At 40.7% G+C, this 27,085-nt stretch overlaps 1 protein-coding gene across 1 annotated transcript; it reads right to left on the bottom strand.

The window, feature by feature from the left end:
- chd1 (chromodomain helicase DNA binding protein 1) lies at window positions 1–26,273 on the bottom strand. Its single transcript, XM_008291597.1, has 36 exons — window positions 25,926–26,273; window positions 24,305–24,420; window positions 23,872–24,079; window positions 23,389–23,514; window positions 22,470–22,666; window positions 21,184–21,458; window positions 19,658–19,883; window positions 18,642–18,742; window positions 18,371–18,549; window positions 18,039–18,163; window positions 17,629–17,845; window positions 16,856–16,945; window positions 16,569–16,759; window positions 15,382–15,570; window positions 13,946–14,108; window positions 12,438–12,590; window positions 12,203–12,274; window positions 11,941–12,090; window positions 10,647–10,795; window positions 10,397–10,493; window positions 9,771–9,866; window positions 9,499–9,675; window positions 8,919–9,079; window positions 8,795–8,836; window positions 8,575–8,708; window positions 5,136–5,274; window positions 4,133–4,283; window positions 3,741–3,863; window positions 3,480–3,623; window positions 3,047–3,364; window positions 2,799–2,930; window positions 2,375–2,553; window positions 1,881–1,980; window positions 1,751–1,802; window positions 1,408–1,660; window positions 1–914 (listed from the first exon to the last, which is right to left on the bottom strand). Exons 2-36 carry the CDS (start codon window positions 24,355–24,357, stop codon window positions 632–634), a joined length of 5,445 nt encoding a protein of 1,814 aa, XP_008289819.1. The 5' UTR covers window positions 24,358–24,420; window positions 25,926–26,273; the 3' UTR covers window positions 1–631.
- Between the last annotated feature and the right edge of the window lie 812 nt (window positions 26,274–27,085).

Genomic DNA, 27,085 nt, shown 5'->3' on the forward strand with positions numbered 1-27,085 from the left:
AAAAAAAAAAAAGAAACTGACTAACTGCTGAGGAAATGAAAAATGTTGTGAATGAGGTAATTCAGGTGGTGAGCCTGAGCCCAGACTGGATTCGACCAGACACCTTTATATCACCTTGCAATGTGATTCATGTGACAACTGACTTCTCATTGAGTTAACACTTAAATAAGGTAGATAATCACATTAAGCATGATAGTGAAACAGAGAATGACAGACAACATAGAGAACAGTCAAATACAGAATCCAGTGTCAAAGGTTGGTGGGAATATGAGGCAGCACTCAGGGTCAATTGTGTCCATTTCCAGAGTTTAAAAAAAAAGAAAAAAAGTTTATAAAAATAACCAAAAACTGTGCTGCATGCTGCTGAACCTACACAACAATGCAGCTTTATACACTCAAATATAAAAATAAGCTTTGATTTTTTTTTATCTGCTGCCTGGTTTGAGCCGCTTCCTGGTGTTCATCTCCCAGGTTCCCGAGATGAGTCGCTGCTGAAGCGAGGAGATGACAGCCATGCTGAACTGACTGATACAGTGCTTCAAACAGCTTCAGTTGGAGACCACAGTCCATGTAAGGCATTTGCTGTGTTACTGAGTCTATGGCTGCTACTAGCAGACCCAGGCAGCTCATGTTATGTCTTGCGGCTGCTCCAGATCTGCTCTGGTGTGCTCCTGTGGTCTGATGAGTAGTCGAAAGGGGAGCGGTGACCCATGGGTGAGCGGGAGTCGTAAGGTGAGCGCTGGTCTCTGGGCGAGCGCGGCCCGCTAGCGGAGGCTCGCTGCTCTGTTTGCCAGTCTGAGTGGTAGCGGTACGAAGAACGATGGTCTAAGTGGGAATGATCCTTTAAATCCAGTCGATGGTCTCTGCTGGTGCGGAACTCCTCCAGCTTCCTGTGCTTATTGTCGTTGTAGTATCTGCACATAGATACATGAGCATCAGTGTGACTCAGTGAAAAGGCAGACAACTGAACACATAAACCAAACTAACAATACTGGTATCCTACTGATAAGTACTGGGCATTTATGGAAAGGCTGACGTATTCTTCTGGAACCAGAGGAACCTCAGAAACTTGGCCAGGCACTTTTCCCCTGAGAAGGTTCCTACAGTGGAAGCACTCTACTCCGGCTCCATATTGTACTAAGCCTGTTACATTTTATGAGCAGGAATTTCTTAGCTTGTGGGTAAAAGTCACAGACATGGATGAACTAACAGATTGTTGACTTGGATCTGCACACGGCACTTTTTGGTGAAAAGAAAAATACAGATTTTCGACGGTTTTATCATTTATTCAGTGGTCTTAAGAGGACTGAATGTCACGTTGTCTAGGCTAAAATGTGAGAGTAAATACTGACACTAACCACCTTCACTATGGTTGTGGAAAAAGTACTTCTTCCGAGTTGCCCTTACCTTTCTTGTCTGTCTCTGTCCCTGCTGTCTGGTCTGTAGTGGTCTCTGTCTCGGTGGTCTTTGCCGTTGCTGAAGGAAGAGTACGGCCTTTTCCTGGACTCTCCTCCTGTGGTCTTCCTATGGGACTCGGAGCTGTGTCGCTCCTTGGTGCTGCTGCTTTCATGGTATCGACCTGAAGGCTGATGTCTGTCTGAGCTGTAGCTGTCCCTGCTGCTTTCATCCTGGTGAGAGTTTTCCTTCAGTCTTTCAATATCTACAAACAAAGACCACAAATAAATCAGTCAACAGAGAAAACAAACTCATCTTTTTTGTGTGTCTCATAACAGTGGGAAACTGACTTTACCTGCATGTTTATAGCCATGGGTGTTTATACTTCTAGTGTTCTGCTCCATTGCCTGAAGAAACAGAAAATCTTTATCAACATGGATTTCTAGTGTCCGCTAATTACAAATGACTGTAGGGCCGTCACATACCTGGGCATTCTCTTGCCTTTTCTTGATTGCATGCTTATACAGTTTATGTAGCTTTCTTGCATCAAACTCAGTGAATTTGGAAACAAATATCCACAGGTTTCTGTAAAAAACAAAACAAAAAAACAAACACTATCAGCTAAATAAATGTAACTTAATAACAGATACTACTCGTGGCGCTCTTCACGTGAACAACTGAGTGCCAGTCACGTGATTTATGGGGAGACGGTGTGAGACTGTGAACTGGTATCCTTGTATTTGAACAATATGCCGTCTCCAGCCTGTATGTTACAGCAGGCACTTCATTCAACCTTCCAATGCGACTGTTTGGAATGACATGAACACTTAGATTTCCGGTTTGTTGTGTGAACCACGTCTTTACTAGCCTATACTCCACATTTTCTGAGACACTTGTTGGTCATCTCAACTTTGTGTGGACCTCGGATAAAATATTTGTTTATGCAAGACTATCATTAGAGTACACTGTGTATACTGACTTTCTCCACTGTTTGATCTGGTCAGGATTTGAATACTCCTTCAGACACTCAGTTATGTGGTCTCCGATCTTTATGAGGCACTGTCGTGTGTGTTCCAGCTGCTCGCGCTCCGACAGTCCTTTCTCTGGTCTGTCCAGTTGTTTCAGGGCTGCTTTCACTGGCCGCATCCTCTCTTTACACTGCAACAAGAGGCAAGAGTTGATATCAGCAAACACACGATCCTTGTTGGTTTTGTTCCTTTGTCATCAAAACGTTTTAACACTTTATTCCACTAGTTAATGATACATTACATATTGAGACAAGACCTCAAATTCATGTACAACACAAAATACATCCATATAAACAGGTTTTGTTTTGCCATGAGATGAGCATTTACCAAAGAATAATTTTTCTATCTGAAAGTTCAAGTATCAGCTGAACATACCACACTGAATGTCCTCTGGTCCAGCTCCTCAGACTCCTCAGATATTGGTACATTCTCTCCGCTAGCTGTAATATGGACCGGCACATCAGACGCTTTCTTCGTCCGTTCTCGTACCTCGGTCTTTACTTCAGTCTGGTGAAAAGAATTCAAGAATTAATCCCAAGTTATCTTTATAGGCGATGTAACTTGCATGGAGTATATTTATCAATTCATTAATTCACTAAAGACATGTAGAACTATTACTTCACCTTTTCCACGCTTTCCTCTTGTTTATGTACCGCCTCCAGAGGCTTCGTTTCTTTTTTCTCTTTTGGCTCCTTTGTTTCTTTAATGTCACAGTTTTCTTCCCTCTTCTCCTTTTTTCCTTCTTTTTTGACCTCTTTTTCTTTGACATCCTTTTCCCCGGATGAAGAAACCTCTTGCTCAGGCTCCTCATCATCGTCATCGTCGTCGTCGTCATCATCGTCGTCATTGTCATCATCGTCATCTTCCTCTTCCTCCTCCTCCTCCATCACCAACCTATCTCCTCGACCCCGTCTGCTCGGTGCCTTCAGTGGTGGTACCTCCTGAAAGAGTAAAAGAATGTGAAGCATATTACCTCTAAACTGAAAACAGAAAACTTTTTTTTCTTTCATTTTAACAACAGAAAGCAACACAGCTCCAGTCCGGAGCTAAATGTACCTTGTCTTCCTCAACTTCATCCTCATCCTCTGACCTCTTGTCAGATGGAGGATCTGAGGAGGGGCTCTTTAACACCTCATCTGTCTTCACTGGCTTCAGAGTTTTGCTCTTTTTATTTCTTGGTTTCCTCTTCCGCGAACTGGCCTACATAGACACAAAAAGACATGGTAGGTTCTGGCAGACACACGGTAATCTATGCAAACAAACATTCTATTAGTGATGCAGAGGAAGCTTGATATATAGAGTAATGCTCAGACTTACTGTCCCTGCTTGTTTCTGTGCTTCTTTTTTGGCCAGGTCCTTGCTCAGTAACTTGATGAGGTAGTCTGCTCTGGTCTGTAGCTGTTTGGCCTGTGGCTTCTTGTCAGGGTCGTCTGGTAGGAGCTGCTCAACATGAGACACAGTGTTGTGTGATTTTAAGGGAAACATGACATTTCAGTGTCAATATGTAAGAAATGAACAGAACACATAATATGAATAAATCAATGTTCTGAGTTTAAAAATGGAATTTCAGTCAAAAATGATGTGTAAATTCTCTAATTTAAAGAAAGATCACATATATATGTTCCTTGTGTGTACATGTGAAATATTTATACATCAATCAGACTTTATTTACCACTTTTCATACAAATAACACACACACGTGCACAAACCTTGTGTGTGAGATTGAGGTCCGGGTCCATCTTAATCATCTCCCAGCTGCCGTAACCATACTCATAGATACCTATGAGAAGGCTCGAGTCGTCCTCCTTCCCCCACTCTATGTCAAAGTGCGCTGCCTTCGAATGGCATGGAATCATATACCTAAACAAACACACAGTTATTAAAAGATACAAATATATTTGTATGTATTAGGCCACATGTTGTACTTGGTGCAGGGCTAGTGGATGTAGAAAACAATATGAAAATGTGTGCCATTAATAGGCTTGTATATGACAACATTTGTTAAAAAAAAAACAAAAAAACAACAACAACAGAAAAAAAAACGTATGAATGAGAGCAAGTCACATGTCTGCCACTGGAGGCCTACAGTGATGTCTAATACCAATTACCTGTAGAAGGTTTACAGGGATTTAACACGTGTAATTCTATTAGGGTGTAGGAATATAAATATCCAAATGATGCCTTTTACCCAAGTTCCCTGTTGTAATAAATCCATTCAGAAAATACCCTCAGATTCAGCCCTGAAAGCTTTCAGACAGAGAGCTTTGCAAGCCTGGACAACAACTGATTTGTTGTATGCTTACACAAGGAGTGAGGGCAAATGTTCTGTCTCAGCTCAGCTGCTTGCCTGTTCCTCCAGTTGTCTGTATCAAGACTGACTTCTAGTGGTACAAGTTGTGCACTACTGTATATCACATCAATAAGCAGCATCTCTGTGTTAGTTCAGTAAATAAGTAGTACATATTGGGTATGTTCTTGATGACACTGGGATTTACTTTGTTCTCTCTCACTGTATCTTTCTGCAGGTTGGCTCTGGAGCTGGAGTTTCTGATCTATGGTTACTGGTCTCATCAACCTGCTCAGTGTTTATTGTTATATTGTTTGTCATTTCTCTCTCTGTCTCTCAGGACTTCATACAAGTCACACAGAACAACAAAAAAAGACATGAAGCTCAGTCTTGGCGAATAGGTGGCACTAGATGAGGAGTCTTACTTTTTTCTCTCTTCAGGATCAGCCGGAATAGCCTTGTGTAGTGGAGCCAGCTCTTCCTCGTGGGAGATTACAAGCTTGGCATTCACCTGGACTCCAGATATCCTGAATGTAGGGCCTTTCACCTTTCCTCTTCTGCCTCCTTATGAGAAAACAAGTAGTTTCATGGTTTAATAGCCGTTAAATTCTGTATGAAACAGCAGTAGAAAATGATTTCACATCTGAGTAACATGATGGTGGACTGTTAGTGAGCAAAATAAAAATGTGTACAGTAACCACAGTATGAATGTCTACAACTGACTGTGAGGCTCGCTTGATTTGCTCTCTGCAAAAATGCTGAAACACTGTCTAGTTCGAGTGACGATGTGCTACTCTTTTCTCCTTTTATCATTACCAGTTATTATGAGTGTTGTGGTGCAGACTGAGCAAAGTGCATGAAGAAATTATAACTATTTTCCACAATTATCTGATTAAATTGACTTAATAAACTAATCATAAACACTTAATAAACGTATGTCCTACTTCTGTGTCGTTTCATATTCATCTGATCTGTTGTTTTGTAGAAAACATTGTAAATATAATATCTAGCAGCATTTGCAACTCTCTTTTTGTTTATTGTTGGTTTTGTTCAAGTCTTTGGTTAAACTAGTCTAAATGTAAGTGACTGGCTGTTTATACACACAGACACAGAATCTCTGACTGTGGGGCAGTCAGGCGTTATCAGTGAGGCCCATCACTGCAGTCCGGTACAACAGAAATTCAAAAGGCACCCAATGGCACTACAGGGGAAAGCTAACAAAGGTTCAAAGCAAGGTGAAAGCAAACCTCAGTTGTTGATATTCCCACAAAAAGCAGAGTTGTTTACTAGCAGTTGCACTGCTGTGTATTAGGAAATGGTCAACAGTCGAAGCTACTTAAATTGCATGGGCAACACACAGACCCACAGAGCTCCAGCTTCATGGCAGGCTCGAGATGGCCTACTGGAGATGGAACGCAGTGTGAGACTCATGAGAGTTTGGCTGCCCGACTTGCAAGCCTGTCTGCAAACCAAACACACAAACTCAAAGGCTGACAGGTACATCTCTCCTGAGGTTGGACACCTATTTCAGCGAAATGTGAGACAAGTATGGGGGTATTTTTCTCCTTGTTCTTTTGATTGAGTGAACAACAGTGAGGGGCACAGAGCACACAACAACTTCTCCACTCTCACTCCAATTGGTCAAGGCAGATGGCCGCCTTCCCTGAGCGTGTTTGTCTTCTTCTTTTTTTTCTTGTCGGAGGTTTTGGTTCCTTCCCACTGTTGCTAACCACTTGCTCTGAGGGAATCCAAAGGCAACTTTGGATTGTTGGGTTCTTTGTTCAAAATTTGTAAGGTCTCACCTTACTATGTTAAGTAAGATTACATATGCTGTGAATTGCACTATATAAATAAAATCGGATTGAACTGAAAAAGTTTTTGCCCCTCTACAGATATCCTCTGTTTTTGCATATGTGTCAAACTTAAATGTTTCAGATCATCAAACTAATTTTAATATAAGACAAAGCTAGTAAGAGACATTATCCATAAATGGAAAAAAACATGGAAAAGTGGTGAAACTTCAAAGGAGTGGCCAGCCAACTAAAACTTCTCCAAGAGAAGAGCATGTTGACATCTCATCCAGGAGGCCACAAAAGAACCCAGACAAACATAAACACTGGCCACAGTTAAGGTCAGTGTACATGATTCCACAATAAGGAAGACACTGGGCAGAAATGACATCAATGGGAGAGTTACAAGGTGCAAACCACTCCTGACCAAAAAGAGCAAAGGCTCATCTGGCATTTGCAAAAAATATCTGGATGAGTCCCAAGACTGTTGGGATAACATCCTGTGGACTGATGAGTTCAAGATGGAACTTTTTGGGAGACATGTGTCCTGATACACCTGGTTTAAAGCATATACTGCTTTCCACAAGAAGAACATCACACCAGCAGTGACACATAGTGGTGGTAGTGGATGGTTTGAGGCAGCTTTGCTTCCACAGGACCTGGACGACTTTTCATAATTGATGCAGCCATGAATTCTGCTCTCTATCAGAAAATCCTCCTGGAGAATATCCGCCCATCAGTTCATGACCTCAAGCTCGAGCACAAAAGGATTTTGCAGTATGACAATGACCCAAAGCACATCAGCAAGTTCATCTCTGAATGGCTCAAAAAGAACAAAACTAAGGTTTAGGAGTGGCCAAGTCAAAGTTGAATGGGAATCCAATTGAGGTGTGGTAGCAAGACTTTAAAGGGGCAGTTCATGCTGGAAAATCATCTTATGTGACTGAATCAAAACTATTCTGCAGAGAAGAGTGGGACAAATTCCTCCATGGCCATGTAAAAGACTGATCACAGGCTATCACAAACGTTTCACTGCAGGTGTTGCTGCAAAGGGTGGCCCAACCAGTTCTTAATTTGATGATCTGGAACACTAAGGCCGAGTAATGTGCAAAAATAGAAGACGATCAGGGAGGAGGCAAATACTTTTTAACAGCGCAGTAGATACAAAACAAAAAACAAGCAAAGAAAGTAGGCAGCTTTTTCAACATAGAATCAAATGAAGGCAAAGAACTGAAATACACAAACAGAGGAACCCATTTTTCACTCATTCTATCGTCAGCCTTTCAAAGTGTATTTAATCTTATTCTTAGGAGTAAAAAGAAGGCACATCCTAGAGCCACAAGGTAGGAGGACAACTATATTTTTGTGAATATTTGAAATATGCAGCTGGATCCAGACTGGCATCGAAGTAGTCTTTAACATTAAAACCACTCAGAGGTGACGTCATTAACATTGTTCATCTTGTCACAATGCAGCTTTCTGCTGGGAAACAGAGGGTCTCAAAGTCCATGACAACAGCTGCTCCACCCAACAGGACAATGTCAACTGACACATGCCAAAAATTGCTCAGTAACGGCTCAAGTAACACAGCAAAGAGCTCACTTCCATGCCTCTAAACTCCCAAGATCTCAATCTAATCAAGAATCCATGGGATGCAACAGAACAAGTCTGGTTCACGGACAACCAACCCAATATTCCAGAGAAACCGAAGCACCCACTGCCAACATCCCAGGGTCACACACCACAGGACACCCTAGGATGTCTGATGCCCATGTCTTCATCGGTCAGAGTTGTTTTGGCAGCACAGTGGGGACCTACACAGTCTTATGCACGTGGTTTTATTATTGTGGCTTTAAAGTGTATGGTGCGTGTGCGGCCCTCACAGACTCAGTTGTTTGGGTTTTCACATCAGTGTTTACATGGGCTGAGAGTCAAGGTGCTCTAATTTCAAGTGTGTTTAAGATAAAACCTGATTATTCAGTGATTTAGAAATTAGACCTAGTGGTATAGTAGTATTCAAACAAATATTTTTCCTTTTCTGTATCCTATCTTTAAAACATTAAGATCTGTTTACCGGAAGTCTTCTCGGGTCCACAGGGATTTTCTCGTAGTGTTCTCACACATCCGTTGTGAACCGTCTCTGCCAAGCGTTTCAGGTCATGTTCAGATTTATCCACAAGTTCAGCATCGCGAGCAATAGCGTCCAACCTGAATAAAGTCACAACATTATTGCATTTTGTGGTCATTTAATAAAAACAGTAAGTAAATGTAATGTAGAATCTAATGCAGCTTACCTTTCGAGGGGTCCTCCAAATTTTTTGTAACTCTTGACAAACCTGTCAGTAGTTCACAACTATGTTAGTAGGAGCATGTGTTGATAAATAGCAACACAAACAAAATGTTTGACGATATATTCACCTCCGGATCTCAGCATCGCTAAAACCCTTGATATTTTCTCGTGGAATGGTCCGAGGCCGTCCTCGTTTCTTTGGCCTCTTTCGGTCGGAGGGGGAGTCGCTGTCAGATCCAGAGTATCTCCTGTTTCTGCTCTGCCGGCTGTCATTAGCGTTAAAACTGATCTGTGAACACAAACCAACCAAAATCATCTGGAGATTCCTTAAGAACTCAAAATGTGTAACACCACAGAAGTGACCGTGTCGTCTGAAAACTTAAATAGAAAAACCAATCACAAGTCACGAGCAGCCTTGCCAGTGCTCAGTCTGTGTCTACACAGAAGGTGATCAAGCTCAGTATTCAGCTATAGGTAATCCATGTTTTGGAACCACTGACAGCCTATTACACAATCACAACAGTTACACGTGTAAAGTGCGGGAAAACAGATCCGAGCTTGTGCCTACAGCTGTGTTTACGGTCCTATGGCACAAGTAAAATACAAGCCATTATGCTGCATGCAGAAAGAATAACTAAATAGAAGAATGCCTGAAACACTTTCTGTGCAGACAGGTTGTGATTGTATTCGGTAGTTTTGTTTGTGTACCTGTTTGGCACAATTCCTCATGCGTGGTAGCATGTAGATTTCTTCCAGCTCCTTCTGTCTCTCCTCCTCTTCCATCCTCCTCCTCTGTTCCTCAGGAATGATGTCATCCCAACTGCGTTGACTTCGTTCAGAGTCAATGTCTATTTCCTCATCCTCCATCATGGAGAAGTTGGCCACCTACAAATGTAAGGTCAACAAAAGGTCTGAGTAACAGAGGATACCAATGTTAAATTTTGTTCAAAAAGTTTTTAAAACAAGAAGAATTTTTCAACCTTGAACTGAGACAGCAGTTCTTCTCCGACTGTGGAGGGTCCAGGGTCATTCTCCCTGGTCTCAGCTCTTTTGAGGATTTCGTCAATGTCCATCTCCTGTTGAGCAGAACAAGCCATTGCGTGGTACTTTACATTAATTCAGAAGAAACAGTGATTATGTACAATATGTTACAGACATTCATAGGATTATCTGATGTTTAGATTCTTATCCATCACAAACTATCATCTGGGAAGTGTCTAATTGGCCCCAAATTCATTGTGTAGCATGATAACCACAAATACGCAGCTGGAGTTATAAATAACTTTTTAGACTGACAAGGAAAACAAAGCACAACATGGTACGACTTAGAAAGAGACAGACGCACAGAGACATTCTAACTCAACAGCAGAACTGTGGCAACTTCTCCAAGACACTTGAAACAATCTACTTTAAAAGTAACTAAAAAATAAAAATGTGTGAATGTGCACGAAGGAGAAGTGTTGTAGTTCTAGCGAATGCTCTTACCAGATACTATGCTATAATACTTTGATTTAGCTTTTGTTTTACTTTGCAAAATTTTTGAGGCGTACTTTTTTAGTCTCACCACTTTTAGTGATGAGACTTGTATGTACGTGCATATACATACCTGAGGCTCCTGCTCTTCACCTTCTGGCTCTTTGAAAAGCTCTTCAGCACCAAATTTCAGGATGGCAGACAGCTCCTCCTTGTTGAAAGGTGCTGAACTGCAATAACAAACACATTTAAGTGAGCTCTACTAATTTAAGTGTTTGAGTGTAAACGATGTAGTCGACAAGCACAGAACGTTTAGTTCAAGAGGAACACAAGAAAAAGGAGGAGAATTGTTTGAGCAACAGAACGTGGTATATGTTGCTTACCTAGATGGAGCAGCACCAGTATGGAGAACAGTTTTCCCCGTGGTGTCCATCCTCTGAATGACAAGGTGGTCAAGCACCATTTTCTTCTTTGCCCTCTCAATGATGTCCTCTTCTACTGAACCTTTTGTCACCAGACGGTAGATATTCACCTGCCAGTGCACAAGCAACCAGTGAGACACACACAATATACCGTGTACATGAACACAACAGCATCTGTACTGTTCTGTGCATTTGGATAAATGAATTAGTTTATCTCTACTAGCAATGATTTGAGCAGAAATAGGAAGCTCTCATAATCCCACATATCCAGAATATAACTGTAATACTGTAGAAAAGTGATATTTACAACGGTGGCAAACTACAGAAGTATTCAAGTATTTGATACATTTTTTTAATGCTACTTCACACTTTACGACATTTTAATGGGAAATACTGTACTTCTTACTACTCCTATTTGATTGCTTGTTTGTTTTTAAGTTACTTTTTTTTGTTGCAAAACATGTCATGACCTTATAAATATAATGCACAACAACAAAAATGTACAGGTTGTTAAAATTTGTACCAGCTGCAACAAATATATAACTTAGCATATGAATTGATACCGCTGTACTTTTACATACATACTTTTTTTGTCCTTTACATGTAACAGAGTTTTTCTAAATCGCATAATTGTTGCTTCTTCCATTTCTAGATAGCCGCCTACTGTGAGTTCATTGCTGTCCTCACCACATATTTGTAATCTTGACCAAACATTAAGCTCTATCAGGAATGAGGCAACACTTAATCTCCAACACTCTGCAGTCATTTGTGTTAATGCCAAAATAATGTTTCCGTACTGCTGCTTGACAGATTGCTTTAGTGTTTCACTGGCACAGGTGCAGTGCTTAGCACCATTGCCTCACAACTCAAAGGTCCTGGGTTCAAATCTTGGCCTGGGGTCTTTCTGTGTAGGTGTGAATGTGAGTGTGCTTGGTTGTATGTCTCTATGTGGCTCTGTGATAGAGTGTTGATCAGTCCAGGATGTATCCTGCCTTCACCCTAAGTTAGGCAGGATAGACTCAAACCCCCCGTAACCCTTCAGAGGTTAAATTAGTGTATAGAAAATGACTGGATAGACTTATTTTACTGGCCATCTAGTCTAAGGTTTTCTTTCTTCTTCTTCTTTTTTTTTTTCTACTTGCAACCTAATACATGGTTTGTGATACTAATGACAGCTTGTATACCTGCAAAAAAAAGTCATAACAGCAAACAAAGAAGTGGAAATGGATCAAGATTTGTGATAGTTTCTGCTGACCTGTCTTTTCTGTCCGATCCTGTGGGCTCTGGCCTGTGCCTGCAGGTCATTTTGAGGGTTCCAGTCTGAGTCGAAGATGACTACTGTGTCAGCTGATGCCAGGTTGATACCCAAACCACCCGCACGCGTAGACAACAAGAAGCAGAAATCCTGTGCACACAAGTTGAAGTTCACTTTGTGTAAAAGTTCTATTCTATCTAAATAATAACTTCTATTATTTATTAACTTATTGACTGTGACGAGAGCATAGAGTTTACTTTACCTCCGAGCCTTCAGCATTGAAATGATCCAGCGCCTGCTTCCTCATCTCCCCTTTAATGGAACCATCTAATCGCTAAACAAATTTACAACATCTTGAATTAAAACATTTATGATACACATACATGCGATTATTTTCTAGTTAGCTGGAATGAAATTCTCTGTTTTCTTTTGTAAAGCATACCTGTGCGTGTAGGCACAGTATATATTATGGCTGTGTACGAGCAGTGTGAAGCTACCTGAAAGAGGAACTGTCGGCTCCTCAGATATTCAGCCAGGATATCCAGCATCCGCACCATCTGGGAGAAAATGAGAACTCTGTGTCCTCGCTCCTTTAAACGCACCAGCAGTTTATCCAACAAAACCAGCTTTCCGCTGGACCGGATCAGTTGCTGTCAGAGGAAAAGAGGGGCTTACAGTTATTAGTATATTCTCGCCACGAAATCACATGAAAGCAATAATGTATATACACAGCTGTGTTCATCTGATATGCTGATGAAAATACCTATACCTCTGACAGTTTGCTGTTCTGCAAATTACAAGAAAGTCAGCAAAAGAAATTTAAGTGACAGCTCATTTTACCCATTGAACTCATTTAACTCTTAACACTTTATATTTTATGATCGTATCATTGAAACCCATGCATCTTTGTTCAGACAGGTCTTCATATCTTCAGAAGACCTAGCAAAACAGATAATTGTTTTTTTGTGACAAAGGTGGATGGGTTTCAGTGACTCATCAAAGAAATATCTGTGTTACATACATGGTCTTTACAAGTGTGTGTAAACTTTCATTCACAACTGTAGTTGCTATTTAAATTCAATTCAATTTTATTTATATAGCGCAATTCACATGTCATCACATAGCGCTTAACATAGTAAGGTGAAGACCTTACAAATTACTGTCATTTTTAACAAGTGAAGTCAGCACACCCGCATATCCCCTTTAAAGAACTGCTGACGTATACCAGTGGCTTTCTTGTGGGAAGTAAAGCTTTTCCAATGTGACAGAGGCAAATAACAAGTCCCTGTTCATGCAACATTACTGCAGCATCTTGCTGCTTTTCTAACAACAGTTGTGTAAAATGTTACTGTGTATAAATGTTACCAGCAGAAACACAGAGCTAGGCTTGTTTGTATTTCTTTAAACCAACCAAAGTCATCACACGTGGGGCTAAGCAAAGTATGTGGCTTTGGTGTTCTCTCAATACTGAGGGGTGAAATTCTTGTGGTGGAACATTTGCATACAGGGAGAGAGGCACTGATTAAAGTGATAACCCCTCCCAAAAGGATACAATCCCTTTACCAAACTATCAGTTTCGCTGTAGATTGCTGCCCAGAGGTTTCACAGATAGGGACAGACGGGCTGATTAATGTCTGACTAACACTGCAGACATTATGGTTATGGTAGGAATCACAATTTTTCTAATTGTTTGACTTTTGAAACGATTCTCGATGCCTGATGCTCGTGACAAAGCAGTTGAAGGTAATATGGTGTGCTTTAAAATTACTTCTCTATCCTCTCCTTGTTAAACATTTACATGCACACCAATTTCACAGTTTTAACCTTTATCTTGTTTTGATTATTATGATCAAAGCAAAAGATTCAGATCCCTGCAAACATGACGATACATCTAGTTGGGTGTCTTACAACTAAGATGTGATATCTATGATGAAATTAATATTAGATTTTGATAATTAAAACCTTAACAGAAAACTTTGTTGCCACACAATGACAAAATAAATACCTGTAACGCTTCAGCTCTGTTGAGAAACTCATTGTCCTCTGGGGGCTTGATAAGGTAACAGTGGTTACAGCACTTCTTCAGCTCCATCATGATGTTGAGAAAGCCCGACGTGCTGCCTTTGGTACCTTTACTCAGAGCTTTGTAGTTCCTGGTCAGGATCCATCTAATCACAAAAAGGAGGCATATACATGAGGCTCGTAACATAATATTTACAAAATGTCTAGCAACAACTACACCACTCACAAAAAGTTAGGGATATTTGGCTTTCAGGTGAAGTTAATGGAAAATGTAAAAAGTTCACACTACAGCGGTATTATATCATGAAAGTAGGGCATTTAAGTAGAAGCATGCGATGGTGATTTCCTCATCTCAAGCAATTAATTGAAACAAAAGCCAACAACAGTGGTGGATATATCCATCGGTATATCCATCCATCCATCCATCCATCCATCCATTTTCTTCCACTTATCCGGGGTCGGGTCGCGGAGGCAGCGCACGGAGCAGGTCATTCCAGACATCCCGCCCCCCAGCAATGCTTTCCAGCTATTCTTGGGGGATCCCAAGGTGTTTCCAGACTAGCTGAGAAATATAATCCCTCCAGCAGTTTCTGGGCCTCCCTGGAGGCATCCGAATCAGATGTCCAAACCACCTCAACTGGCTCCTTACGAGGTGAACAAGCAGCGGTTCTACTCAGAGCTCCCTCCGGATGTCCGAGTTCCTCACCCTATCTCTAAGGCTGAGCCCAGCCAACCTGTGGAGAAAGCTCATTTTTGGCCGCTTGTATCCGCAATCTTGTTCTTTTGGTCACGACCGAGAGCTCTTGACCATATGTGAGTGTTGGGATGTAGATGGATCGGTAAACGTCTTCACCACGACAGTCCGGTACAGCGGCCGCATTACTGCTGACGCCGCACCAAGCCGTCTGTCCACCTCGCACTCCATTTTCATATTACTCGTGAACAACATCGTGAGATACTTAAACTCCCTTGCTTGGGGAAGGTTCGTCCTGAAATTTCACCCGAAAGTCAAATACCCCCAACTTTTTGAGTAGCGTATATTTACTAGAAATGTCATCTTCACAACCAAGTGACTCTGTATCACACATGCAAGAGGTGATCATCTGATTGAAATGTACACATGCACGCACACATTCATATTTCAGTCGCCCCTTTCACACAGACTCTCCTGGAAAAAAGGCTAATACTTCCCCTTTGAACAGTATGTGGAATGGAGCTATTTTCCCAACAGTAACACATCCACACCACAGAAACTGGCAGTATTTTGCTGGTGCACTCATGCTTCTAAACACACCCTAATATGCTGTAATAACTTTTCTCAACCTGACAGTCAGTGCACATCAAGGTAAGTTGATTTGCAGGAGCATTAAGATGACAAACACTGCAGTGTTTAAATTAAAGGTAGTGTTCAGCTCTTACTTGTAATACTGTTTTTGGATAGCGCTCATCTCTACTCTGAGGATCTGCTCCACTTTAGCTGGCAGAGATTTCTCCACATCCTTCTTGACACGGCGCAGTAGAAAAGGTTCCAGCTCTTTGTGTAGACTGGTGTAGCCCGAGTCCCTGCCTTTACCATGCTCCTCCTCAAAGAGCTCCCAAGAGTGAAACCTTGACAAACCATACATAGAACACATCAGCAGATGCGCAGTGATACAGTAAAAGCAAAGCATGCAAAATGTGCATAAGTTTAGTCATTCTCTCTCTGTATGAAGTGCCTTAAATGTACATTTGTATCATAGTGTTTACTGCAGTCAAGCCCCAAAATCTTCATAACCGTGCCAAATTCCAAATTACGGTAATTTATTTATTTATTTTTTTTTAGACCGAAAGGTTCCTTCTGATTTGATGACAAATAAAAAACAAACTGTGATAAAAGACAATAAGTCTTTGATTTTACTTCTTTGCAGATGGTGTATGCAGACAGCTGCAGACACCACATATGCTCAACTCAGCATCTGTGGTGTCTGCAGTTGTCTGTACTGCTAGTTTCTAATCTGTTATAAAAAAAAATGCATAGTAGATCAAAGTCTACAAATTCTGTGCTGTTATACTACTTTTTCTAACATTTTTACTAAAAAAATGCCATGTCCATAATAATTTATTTTTATACCTGGGTTGGAATGCTTCTCCAAAAGTTACACCTTTGTGTCCAAACAACGCCATTTCCGTCTCTTTGGATCACAAAATTGACGAACAAAAGCTTTCTTCTTTAACCCGGTGAACTTTTACAAAGGTTAGGCAAGGTTTTGGGTACCCTTACAGTTAAAACATCTCTTGCCTTTTGATTATGCTTTCCAATGTGGCCACTGGCACAGCTCTCTGTGGACCCACAAAGGCCATTATACATTTTATGTTGTTAAAGCAATTGTCGTCTCTAAGACTTGGAAATTCACTTTGATGTGAGCCGGAATCGGTAAAGTCATTCTTTAACATCAAATGAAATGAAACTCATTATTTCTCTAATCTGTTCTGGTACATTGATATCACCATCTGTTGTGGTTACGTCTCACCACAGTATAGAGTACGAAACATATTCAAAGCACATCCCTGCAGCAAGGTAGACCCTTAAGTTCGTCTTTAAAAGCAACAACTGATACATGGCTTACTTCTCAGGCATAATGAAGTGCAGGAGGGACCAGAGCTCTTTCAGGGAGTTTTGCAGTGGCGTTCCTGTGATCAGAAGCCTGTGATTGGACTTGAAGTCGATCATGGTCTTGTAGAGGAGGGAGTCATCATTTTTCAGTCGGTGTGCCTCGTCCACTCCAATGAAGGCCCAGTTCACACTTCCCAAAAATGACTGGAGAGAAGAAATACATTCATTTGCATTAAATGTGTGTTGCAAATAAAACAAATTAAGTGGACACAGGAAGATCCATGTGAAGTCGCTGCTTACCTTATCTTTGAGAAGAATCTCATATGTCGTGAGGAGGATGTTGAATTTCAGTCTCTTGCTATGGACGTGTATCCACTCATGTGTTCTGATCTATGAAATGAAAACACAGGAGGAAGTGAAGCCATGCATCTCCATACATCTTAACTTTCAACTATTAGTAGGATTGGGTATTGCTTGTATTTTATTTTTAAATTCTGATTCCAACTTCATTTCTGTTTGTCAGTTCTGGTTCATAACACTGTCAATCCCAATTCTTAGAGGGAAAAGAGATGAGGGCTACTACATCAGTAAAATCATGCTTTAAAATCCACTCATCAGTATTATAATGATGATGATGTGATAAATTGCATTACTGTATGACAGGAGTAATTTTTACTTTTAAAACCACAGTACATCTCACACAATCTGTACCGTTTACCTGTGCATTAAGCAACTCAGCAACAGCTTAATAGAGTAACAGAATAATGCTGGACACATGTTGTATTCAGGCAAAATGCATTGGGAAATGGGAGGTCAGCTCACATGAATAATGGAGCAGACAGATAACAAAAACTGAAATTACACGTTCTTATGGATTCCTTTGAACTCAGTAATTTAGGAACTGGTTCTAAGTTTGAACCAGTTCCTGATGCCCAACCCTAATTACAATATAAAAGCAATATGAAATTGTAGCAGTACAGTTATATTTCATGAAGTTTTCTTTTCTCAGATATGACCTGTTGTAAAGCCTTTGACCCTACTTTGTGTGTAACAAGATGTTTGAACCACCATACCATGTTCCTGCTGCTAATGTCTCCCAGGTAGACCACAACATTCATCTGAGGGGCCCATAGTTGGATTTCCCTCTGCCAAGAGGTTAGTGTAGACAGAGGCACCACTAGCAAGAAGGGTCCATACAGTTGGTGCTCATTAAACAGGTAGTTGAGGAAGGAGATAGTCTGGATGGTCTTCCCTAAACCCATCTCATCAGCAAGGATGCAGCTGTTGCCTCTATGAATTAGGACAGAGTGGAGGAGAGCAACAGGAAATGTTAGATTGCATACATACTCCTAACTTACAGAGCATTTAGCATGTAACAATGGGATATATACCATGTTCCAACATTAGAACCTCAGAAAAAAATAATTACAGAATGGACCTTTCAACAATGTTTGCTAAAAATTGAAGGATTATTGAGCCATACTTGCACCAGGAGTGGGCCATCCAGTTCAAACTGTCCAACTGGTAGTCTCTGAGCTCTAGTCCTTCCCCTCCGATGTAAGTTGGCTGCTTCTTCATGGGCACAAACCTAGGTCTCTGTTTTAGCACCTATAGGAGAGAAAAGCAGCTGCAGAGGTCAGTGTTTGAGTCAAAACTCAGTTAAGTTTATCTTTGGATTGGAAAATAACAACTACAACGACAATAAGTAATATTATCAAGCTAGAAAAAAAAATCAATGAACACCTCACTACTCTACCAAGGTGTATAGCATAACAACATACTGCCACTGTCAGGAGAAACTAGGCCGTGAGTTACCTTGCAGTCTCTAGATGGAATGGTCTTGGACTGGTTTCTGCTCATGTAGTCATCAATGCATTTCTGGAACTTTTTGGCAATCAGACCACCATCCTCCCAGCTACATTCTGAATACGGTAAACCCTGCCACTTGCACAGGTAGTCTGGGTAACCAGCCGCTGACTTCTGATTTGAATGTCCTGTTCAAAGGGATTCAGACACCGATTTAGCTACACAAATCCAGATGTGTCAAATATATTAGGAATAGATAGCTTTATACAGACATCAATACCTATGATTCGCTCTACAAGCTGGTACTGAGAGTGCAGGTCGTCCATTAACTCTTCTTGACAGTTGAAATATTCTATATCCTCTGGTGAAGCCGCCTTTAACCTGATAGATGGGAGGAAAACCATTAGAAGTTAGAACAACCTGTATTCCACTCCTACAGTTTTAGATTTGGGGATTTAGTCAAACTTTTTCCCACAGTAGCACTTGTGCTTCCTACTGAAATTTTTACAAGCACCAGCACAAAATTTAGGAGCAACATGCAACAAAAAACAAAAAAAGAAAAATTGCAGCATTTAAAAAAAAAAATTGACATGCAACACAGCACATCCATCATAACTGTACTACTGATAAATGTTTTGGTCTGTAAATGGCCCATTACACGACTACAGTTCGCTGATTTGTTGTTAAGGGAAAAGCCACAAAAAGAAGAAGTACTTAAAAACCATGTGTGGACAAGAGGAGTCAGGCGGAGTTTGGCTCCTCTTAAGACAGCAGTGCCATGAAAACATTTGTGAAATTTTGGGAGACCTTCAAACTATTGAGAGGATGCCATAACGCACAACATTTTAAATTGTCTTTATCTTCATTATCAGAGCTTACAAGTTATTTATATGTGTAAAATTGGGCAAATATAAATGTGTATTTAATTAATGTAAAAAAAAAAAAAAGTTTTTGTAATGAACAAAATTGGTTAAGAACAGAACTCTGAACAAAGTTAGAGATTGCAAATGTAGTATTTTTTTTTTACATTTCATTTCTTTTATGTATGTGTGCACAAGTACAGAGATTGTTAAGAGTAGGTATGTGTTTGGCATGATTTGGTTATTGAATTGACCAGGAATGACCCCTGAGACTTCTGTCTATCATGTGGTTATCATTATGTTTCTGTGAGTAGTGTTCCCTGTTGTGCAGTGGTCAGAACACTGTCACTGGCAATGTGTAAAACTGTAACGCTGTGATAAAGTTTAATCTAGCAAGAAGTTCTCAGTTTATATAAAACAAAATAAAAACACTCACCATTTCTTTTTCTCCTGTTCCTTCTTCTTGAAATTGTCCAGTTTCTTCATGCCTTTGACGTTCTGTAACTTGAGTGTCTCCTCAGTTTCCCAAGTGTTGTGGATGTGGGCCCAGTTCTTCCACTTGATCAAATATTGGACCTCACTAGCTTCTTTGTTGTGATTGAAGTTGGCATTGGGATCCCCATCTGCTTCTATAGCGTATACAGTGGTTACACTTCCTGTTGCTGTTGGAATAAAATGAAAGGGTTACAGTGCAACATATTTCTTGTTTCACCTCTAAAACATTTGCTCGGTTTTGAAGGTGAATAGTTCAGAGCCACAGGATGTTCAAACCGTGTTTGTCACACAGAAGTCACTGTTTGTAACTGTCCACAAGACAGTAATTTTTGAGATTTCTAGTCTTTTTACATTACGTTACAATCTCATACATTTTTGAATTCATATGGCCATTAAAACTGATTAAAAATACAATAAGTAAGATGTTAAAAATGTAACTTTAAAAATATACAACTTTAAAATTAATGTTTGATTAAAAATGGAATGTTTATGCAATGCCGCTTATTACAATGTGTAATAATTATGGAACTATCTACAATGTTTGATGGTGGAAGAATGAAACAGGTCACATGATCACGGTTTGGTTAAGGGTCACACCAGTGGCATTATGGGTCAGTAGCAACACAGCGGTCGAGGGAAAACCATCCAGCCCAAAATAACTATTCTGGCCAGTCTAAGAGGCGTGCACATTAAATTGCAACTTTTATTTGTTTAATATTTGTTTGTATTATTTGCTGAAGTGCTTTTGAATGGAGAGTTTAATGCAATGTTGTTGCAAGCTCGCATATTTGGACCCATCGATCAACTGTGCATCGCAAAATATTTGTACGTTGATTGAATGATTGAACCATAATTAAATTTGTTTAGTGATGCGATGTGGGGTCAATCTATGACTCTACTTATGTTTGGGAATCCAGTGATGGCGTGAAGTCTCTGATTTGGGCTGGTTGGTGATGGTTGTAAAGGAACTGGGTGTAGGATGGGGAGAGGGGAGTTACGGCATCCAGCACTGCCGGCATGATCCGGCTCAGTGATGGCTGGAAAATGCCGCATATGTCTCCAACCTCACGCTGGAATGTGCCGGTGGTCAAAATCCCTTAATGCTTTGTATTTGTGGTTTCACCATTATACCGCTAGATTATGTGCGTAAGCATGGTCAGAGTTGTTCTTATATTTACGCACATTCCTAAGTATAAGTACAAGTTGATAAATTCAATGCTTTGCGTGGGAATGTTTGTACTCATTCATTACGCACACATCTGTGCGGACGCACTGATGATAAATGAGGCCCCAGGTTCTAAGCATTGTCCCGACCTTCCTTAATAACTGTCTAAATCGCAAACTGCACCTGCACCTCTTAAAATTTGAGGATAATCCTTAAATGTGCTAAACTGGCTGAATGTCTGTTAAAAGCACCAATTTAATCACACTGGATGACATTATCAATCATGGTACTGTTTTCCTTACCTCTTTTTCTTCCTATTCTGCAGTCCATCACTCTCTCTAGTGTTTCAAACTCATCTTCCTCAGGTTGCGGGACATCTTCCCCCAGAACCTCCACCAGATCATCTGAGTCTGTTTTCAACTCTTCATCCTCCTTGTAGCTAATGTTGACTGTGGCCTGCCGACGTGGCCCTGCAGATGCCACCTTCTTGTAATTGTCATCCTCTTCGTCAGAAGACGAACATTTCTGGGCTTTCTTCCTCTGGGTGCTGCTTTTCTTTCCATTTCGAAAATTCATCCTGAGATACAACAAAATGCGAGAGATAGCGCAACAACCAAGTTAAACAAAAGCCACTCTCTGTATTTCTTTCCAAGTTGGGTTGAGCATTGATACTCATAAAAAAAATTGAATTTCTGTAGGTGTACCGCAAACACTGACTGTATATTTGTTGCCATCCAACTGCATCATTACCTATGTGAATTGAACGCATGCATGTCTCCTGATGCATTTGTCCTAATAAATCATGAGTCTAGCATTCGTCTCAGTTATTCTGCCAAGTTGTTTGATTAGCAGGGAAACAGCGAAAATTGTGTGATTATCTTGTAACAATCACCTTAACTTAGCAAATGCCACAATCTGCTTTACGAGAACAGAATGGGAATCCACTATCGTTACAGTAAAGTAACCAAAGTAACAGAACACAGACACAACGGTTTTGATTACTTCATCAAGCTGTGTGTCTGTGTCCAACTTCCATTTGTGGCAGGTGACACTTTGCAAAAGAACGTAGGTAAATGCTGTTGTAACACTACATGAACAGAATGCACAGTACAACTGACTAAAATAGTGGTAGCAGCTTTACTAACCCTTACAGCAACACTTCTGACTGTAAGTGCTGCTGTTTTTCTCACACACCAGGAGAAACTCACTTCTCACAACACTCATTTAAGCCACAACAACAACAATACGCAGTTAGACTGTGATTGTGCAAATCCCGTTTCTAAAAAAACATAGTGTTCGTTCACCTTGCCAAACAAAGATGGACAGTGGTGAACGAAGCACTGAAGTAAAAGTACTAACACAACAGTGCAAAAGTCCTGCATTGAAAATGTTACTTAAGTAGAAATACACCAATATGATCAGGAAGCAGTGAATCTATTTGAAAAACACAGAAAAGACAGGCACAAAACCAAGATGGATGCCTAATCCTGGATAGCAAAACACAGCAAATTTAGAATTATTCTGATTCAAACTAAACTTTTTCAACAACTGGGCCCTGGCAACCAGTTAATGGCATCTGCTCACGTACTTGGTTGGAGGCTTCCTGCTTTTGCTTTTGTGACTGGGCTCATAGTCTGAGGCAGTTTCATCACTGTTATCCTCTGCTGATGAGTCGGATCCAGAACCACTTGCAGATCCAGAGCCAGATCCAGTGTCAGAGGAGCCAGAATTTCTTCTCCTTTTAGATCCACTTGATGAGTCAGATTCATCACTACTTGAAGAGTCCTAAAAAAGAACATCACCAAAGGCACAACATGGATGAATAATCAAAAAGTGACCATTTAGGCCAATTCACACTTTCCACGCCTGCGGTACGCATGATGTAAATTGCATCATCTACTCAAGTCCACAAGACTCTGTGTGTGTGCAACATCTGTGTGTAGCCAAAAGTTAGTGGCCACACGTTCTGTATACACTATAAATGCACTGACTGTACATGTGCCAGGAAAACAAATGGTGCTTAAACCAAATGTCTGGTATGAGGACAGATCGTACAAAGAGAATCCTGGCCATCAACACCTTGATTATTCATCATTAATAGATTTGGAATTTAAGTCGTAGTGATTTGTACGTGCTTTCTGTCAACAGAAACCCAACAAAGTAAAAAGTCCTTATTTCTCCAGAAATCCTGCGCTATGTTCACAAACTGTCCCCGGCACACCTCAGGAATATTCACTGACACAGTGCTAAACTGTCACAAGTAAGTAACTGTTATCTCCTCGTGTGTTTTTCTGTGTGCCATACGACCATGTAGCAGACCAGCATGGCATTATAGCACTATGAACAGAGACACATCTGCAGTCTGCTTATCAGCCTGCAAACACAGACGCGAAAAGCATGAATTGGCCATTACATTTAAGTACACCATTGACATCTCCAATTACTGTTGATTCCCTGCTCGTCAATGAACAGGGAAAATGTGTACTGAGGACCAGTTTGACACATACCTCATCAGACCCACTATTTGAAGAGCTTTGTCTCTGTTGCTGTTGCTGCTGCTGCTGCTGAAGCTGCTGTTTCCTGAGCATAGCAGATCTTTGCACTGCGAGGATGCTTGGGTTCGACTTCCAGAACTGCAAGTAATTAACGTACTCAGAGGTTAGTCAAAAAGATGTGATAACATTAAGAAGCTTTTACGAGGCAAGAGTCAACCATTATGTTAAACACCCTTAATAAGATAAGATAAGATAACATGCATGCCTTTGATCACATACTGAAAATATGTTAAACAAAGTGATTACAATTACTGCAGAGATGCAGTAAAATGCAGAGTTCCCTGTACAGTTCAGTAGTTTGACGCTGATTATATGAATTAAGCCTACACATAATGTTTGAACACTTCCATGTCAGAATAATTCCATATTATCCGCACGTCTAATTGCAGTAACAAACAGCCTTCCATAGTTTATTTTTAAATTACATTTCCTTACCTCAGCTCCATCAATGTGTGACTTATTTGGTGGTTCAATCTTATCCTTGGATTTCTCTGTTTCAGAATCTGACTGGCTGCCAGAGTCTGATCCACTTCCTGAGTCACTGCTCCCTGATTGGCTGCTGCTGCTGGAGGAGCTGGAACTGGAGTCTGAACCGGACCCTGACGCAGAACCCGATCCAGAACCGGATTCATCATCAGAATTACTGTAAAGAGAAAATTGTAGAATGGGACATTTTTGCACAAGTAATTCATACATGAATGATTTTCAAATCAGAAAGTTTCACCAAGTCTAAAGGCTTAGATATGGTGAATATACTGTTACTATTATCACTATATTGTCAGCTGTATCATTTAAGATGCCATTTTAGATGATTCTCAACAAATATATTCTCATGTACTTTTTAAAATAGTGGATAAATTGATTTTACCTTGAGTCTCCACTGCTGTTGCTTACACTTTCATCCTCACTGCGTCCAGCCATGTTGAAGTCCAAAATATAGACCTCCCCCTGTCGACCTGTAGTACAATGTTCCACGTGATTTACCTTTAAGAAATGATACACATTAATAACATTAGACACATTGTTTGAGAAATGCAGAGACTATGCTGTAATCAAAGCAGACTAATTCATTCATCATGCCTTCCCCAACAGTATACATCAAGAGAGCCTGATTAAATGCTAGAATTTGGCTCAATAGGGCAAAATAACACAACACAGGTACTCGTTTTCATTTCGGTACACGATCTCTGTCCAACTAATCCACCTACATGAAGGTTCAGTCAATGGACTGTCCTTGCAAAGACGTCAACACATTTGAACGAGCTGTAGCTAAAAAAAACAAAACAACAAAAAACTAATTCTAAAGTCATTTAAGCCCTTTACTTCTGAGAGAAGTTAACCTCTCTGTACCACCGAAACACTTCTATGGAGACTTTAATTTAAAACCGGAACAAACAGACCTGTGTGAATAGCTGTAAGTACATGCAACTTGGCTGGACGATATTTGTTCCCTCACCGCAGAGGCCTATCAGGCCTTTAAAGCACCAGCTTGTTTCCACCTTCACGTAAAGCTCCGTGAGCACTCGAAATGAACACAAAATCGCAACAACAACAAAAACATCCCATAGTTATTGGTCCTATGTCGCCCTACGTGTCATCAATTTAGAGTATCATTTAGTTTCAGTTTGGCTACAGTTTAGCTTCTTGTCGTTAGCTAACTAGCGAATACCGGCTAATGACGCCAATATTTGCTATTGGCGGGGTACGTTAGCCTGTCTTCAGACACTACTAACACGCCAGCTAGTATTTTATCTCCAAAATAAAAGCTATAACTACATCATGTAGCAGTCTGTATTTCCATATTACCACCAGCTTGATTATTTCTTGCCACTTGCGACAAGTGGATGATGTTTCTTGTGTATGTCCAATTACGGTTTGCTAGCTCCTGTGCGTTCTGCGTGTTATGGTTCTGAGTTAGTAGACCTTACTATTTGTTTAACAATTAAAGCAAAAGTTGCCGTTTTAGGTCCACAATGTGTGCTACATCCAAATCGCTTAAATGTCAAATGCAGTGCGATTTTTTTCCGTATTTCAGCTGAACGTGGGTGCAGTAAACATGAAGGCAGAGGTATCGCAGCCCTACGTTTACTCGGGTTGTCAAGGAAAGTAGCGTTAGCTCATGTTGTAAAGCACGCGGCTAGCACGGAAGCTAACAAAATGATAAAACTTTGCGCCAATATGCAACCACTGGAATGTTCGATTTCCGGTAACAGACGATACTCTGCATTTGACCATCAATTAAATTCTACTATTCAAATGTCTGCAGAAACAGCGGGGACAGAAAGAGTGTTTAACTTGTTTGGTATTCATTATAAAACCCACAACCCCAAATTGGCTAACCTAACTTCACCCTCTTCCATCTTGTTTTCATTCGTCGCTGACTTCTCGCGGCTTTTACCACATCAACATGCAACGCTAGCTAACTTTCTCGCTCAACTAAGGAATAAGTACCACCACGCTGTGTGGTACTTGGCGTTATTTTGTGTTACCTGTGAAACTCTTAGAAAACACTTGTCTAAATCCGCCTTTCCACTTCAGAGGTCCTTTCTTCTTTTATTTAGCTGGCGAGCAAGCAGCTGCGGATAGCTAATGCTACCGTCTGCTTGCTAGCTAGCTATCTCCCGGTTAGGGAGAGCAGCCCACAACGAGTCAGTTCGATAGAACTGGCGGAATGTTGGTTTTCCTCTCCGTCCAAAAATCAAGTAAGTCCCCTTAGCTGGTTTGGATGTATGCAAAGTCTAGTGCCCGTCGGTCAGCAGCGATTGTAGAAAGCTGGCATCTCAATCCAGAGTCTTCCGACAACCGGCCTCCGCCATGACGCCGTAGGGTTCACTTCACTAGGAAACCCCGGACAGTGACGTAACGACTGTGCTCCTTACTACACTGCAACATCAATAAACATCTGGCACCGGTTTTTGTTTGTTTGTTTGTTTTACACATAAATAATCCTTCATCCTTTTATCAGATGGTAAAATACGTTGCTAAACTTCAGCCTCAACAACAGGGCTATGAAACGTGTTGCAAGAATTGGGATACTCATAAAGCCTCCATCCCAGTATTCCTGGAGTCCTTCGTGCATCCAGCCGTAGAGCTGCCCTGTGTGTGATCTCCACCAGACGACACACCGGTCTTTGTAGCGTGTATTGCTGCACCGCTGCAGGTCTCTTAGGGTTGTAGCCTGTAGGAATGTTTCCTACGTAGACAAAATGCATCCCAGTTAATCTCCCTCCGTAAAACCAACTACAACAAGTAACGATCAGCTATCTAACACAAATTAAACTGTTTACTCAGCACCAGGCGAATTGTCTCTAAATCCAACCTCAGAACTTTTATTGCTTTTGGTATTTTGATGCACTGAAGCACTTGAGACTTTGTAAATATCTTTCTTATCTCGAAGTTATAGTTTTTGTACCGTGTTTCTGAAAACATGACAATAAAAGTCAGTGAAGAGAAAATTATTCTGTCTCACATTTGGGTGAAGGTGTGTTTTCAGTGTCATGTGTAGCATCAGACTGCTTTCTGACATGAACTGAACCTCAAGTCAAGTCAAAAAATCGTTATTTCTATTCCACATTACATACCTAGGTAAACCAGTGCGTTTTACTGTTAAACATCAAAAACATTAAAGAGTTAAATTTTATATATGCAC

This window comes from Stegastes partitus, unplaced genomic scaffold (genome assembly GCF_000690725.1).
Source record: "Stegastes partitus isolate 25-593 unplaced genomic scaffold, Stegastes_partitus-1.0.2 Scaffold751, whole genome shotgun sequence".
Classification (NCBI taxonomy): Eukaryota; Metazoa; Chordata; class Actinopteri; family Pomacentridae; genus Stegastes; species Stegastes partitus.

Coding starts and splice junctions, on each gene's coding strand:
- chd1 (XM_008291597.1), bottom strand. CDS start 24,357: ATGGCTGGACGCAGTGAGGATGAAAGTGTAAGCAACAGCAGTGGAGAC. Junction 21,459..22,469: donor AGCAGGAAGCCTCCAACCAA/GTACGTGAGCAG, acceptor GTTGTATCTCAG/GATGAATTTTCGAAATGGAA. Junction 18,164..18,370: donor TTCCATCTAGAGACTGCAAG/GTAACTCACGGC, acceptor TCTCTCCTATAG/GTGCTAAAACAGAGACCTAG.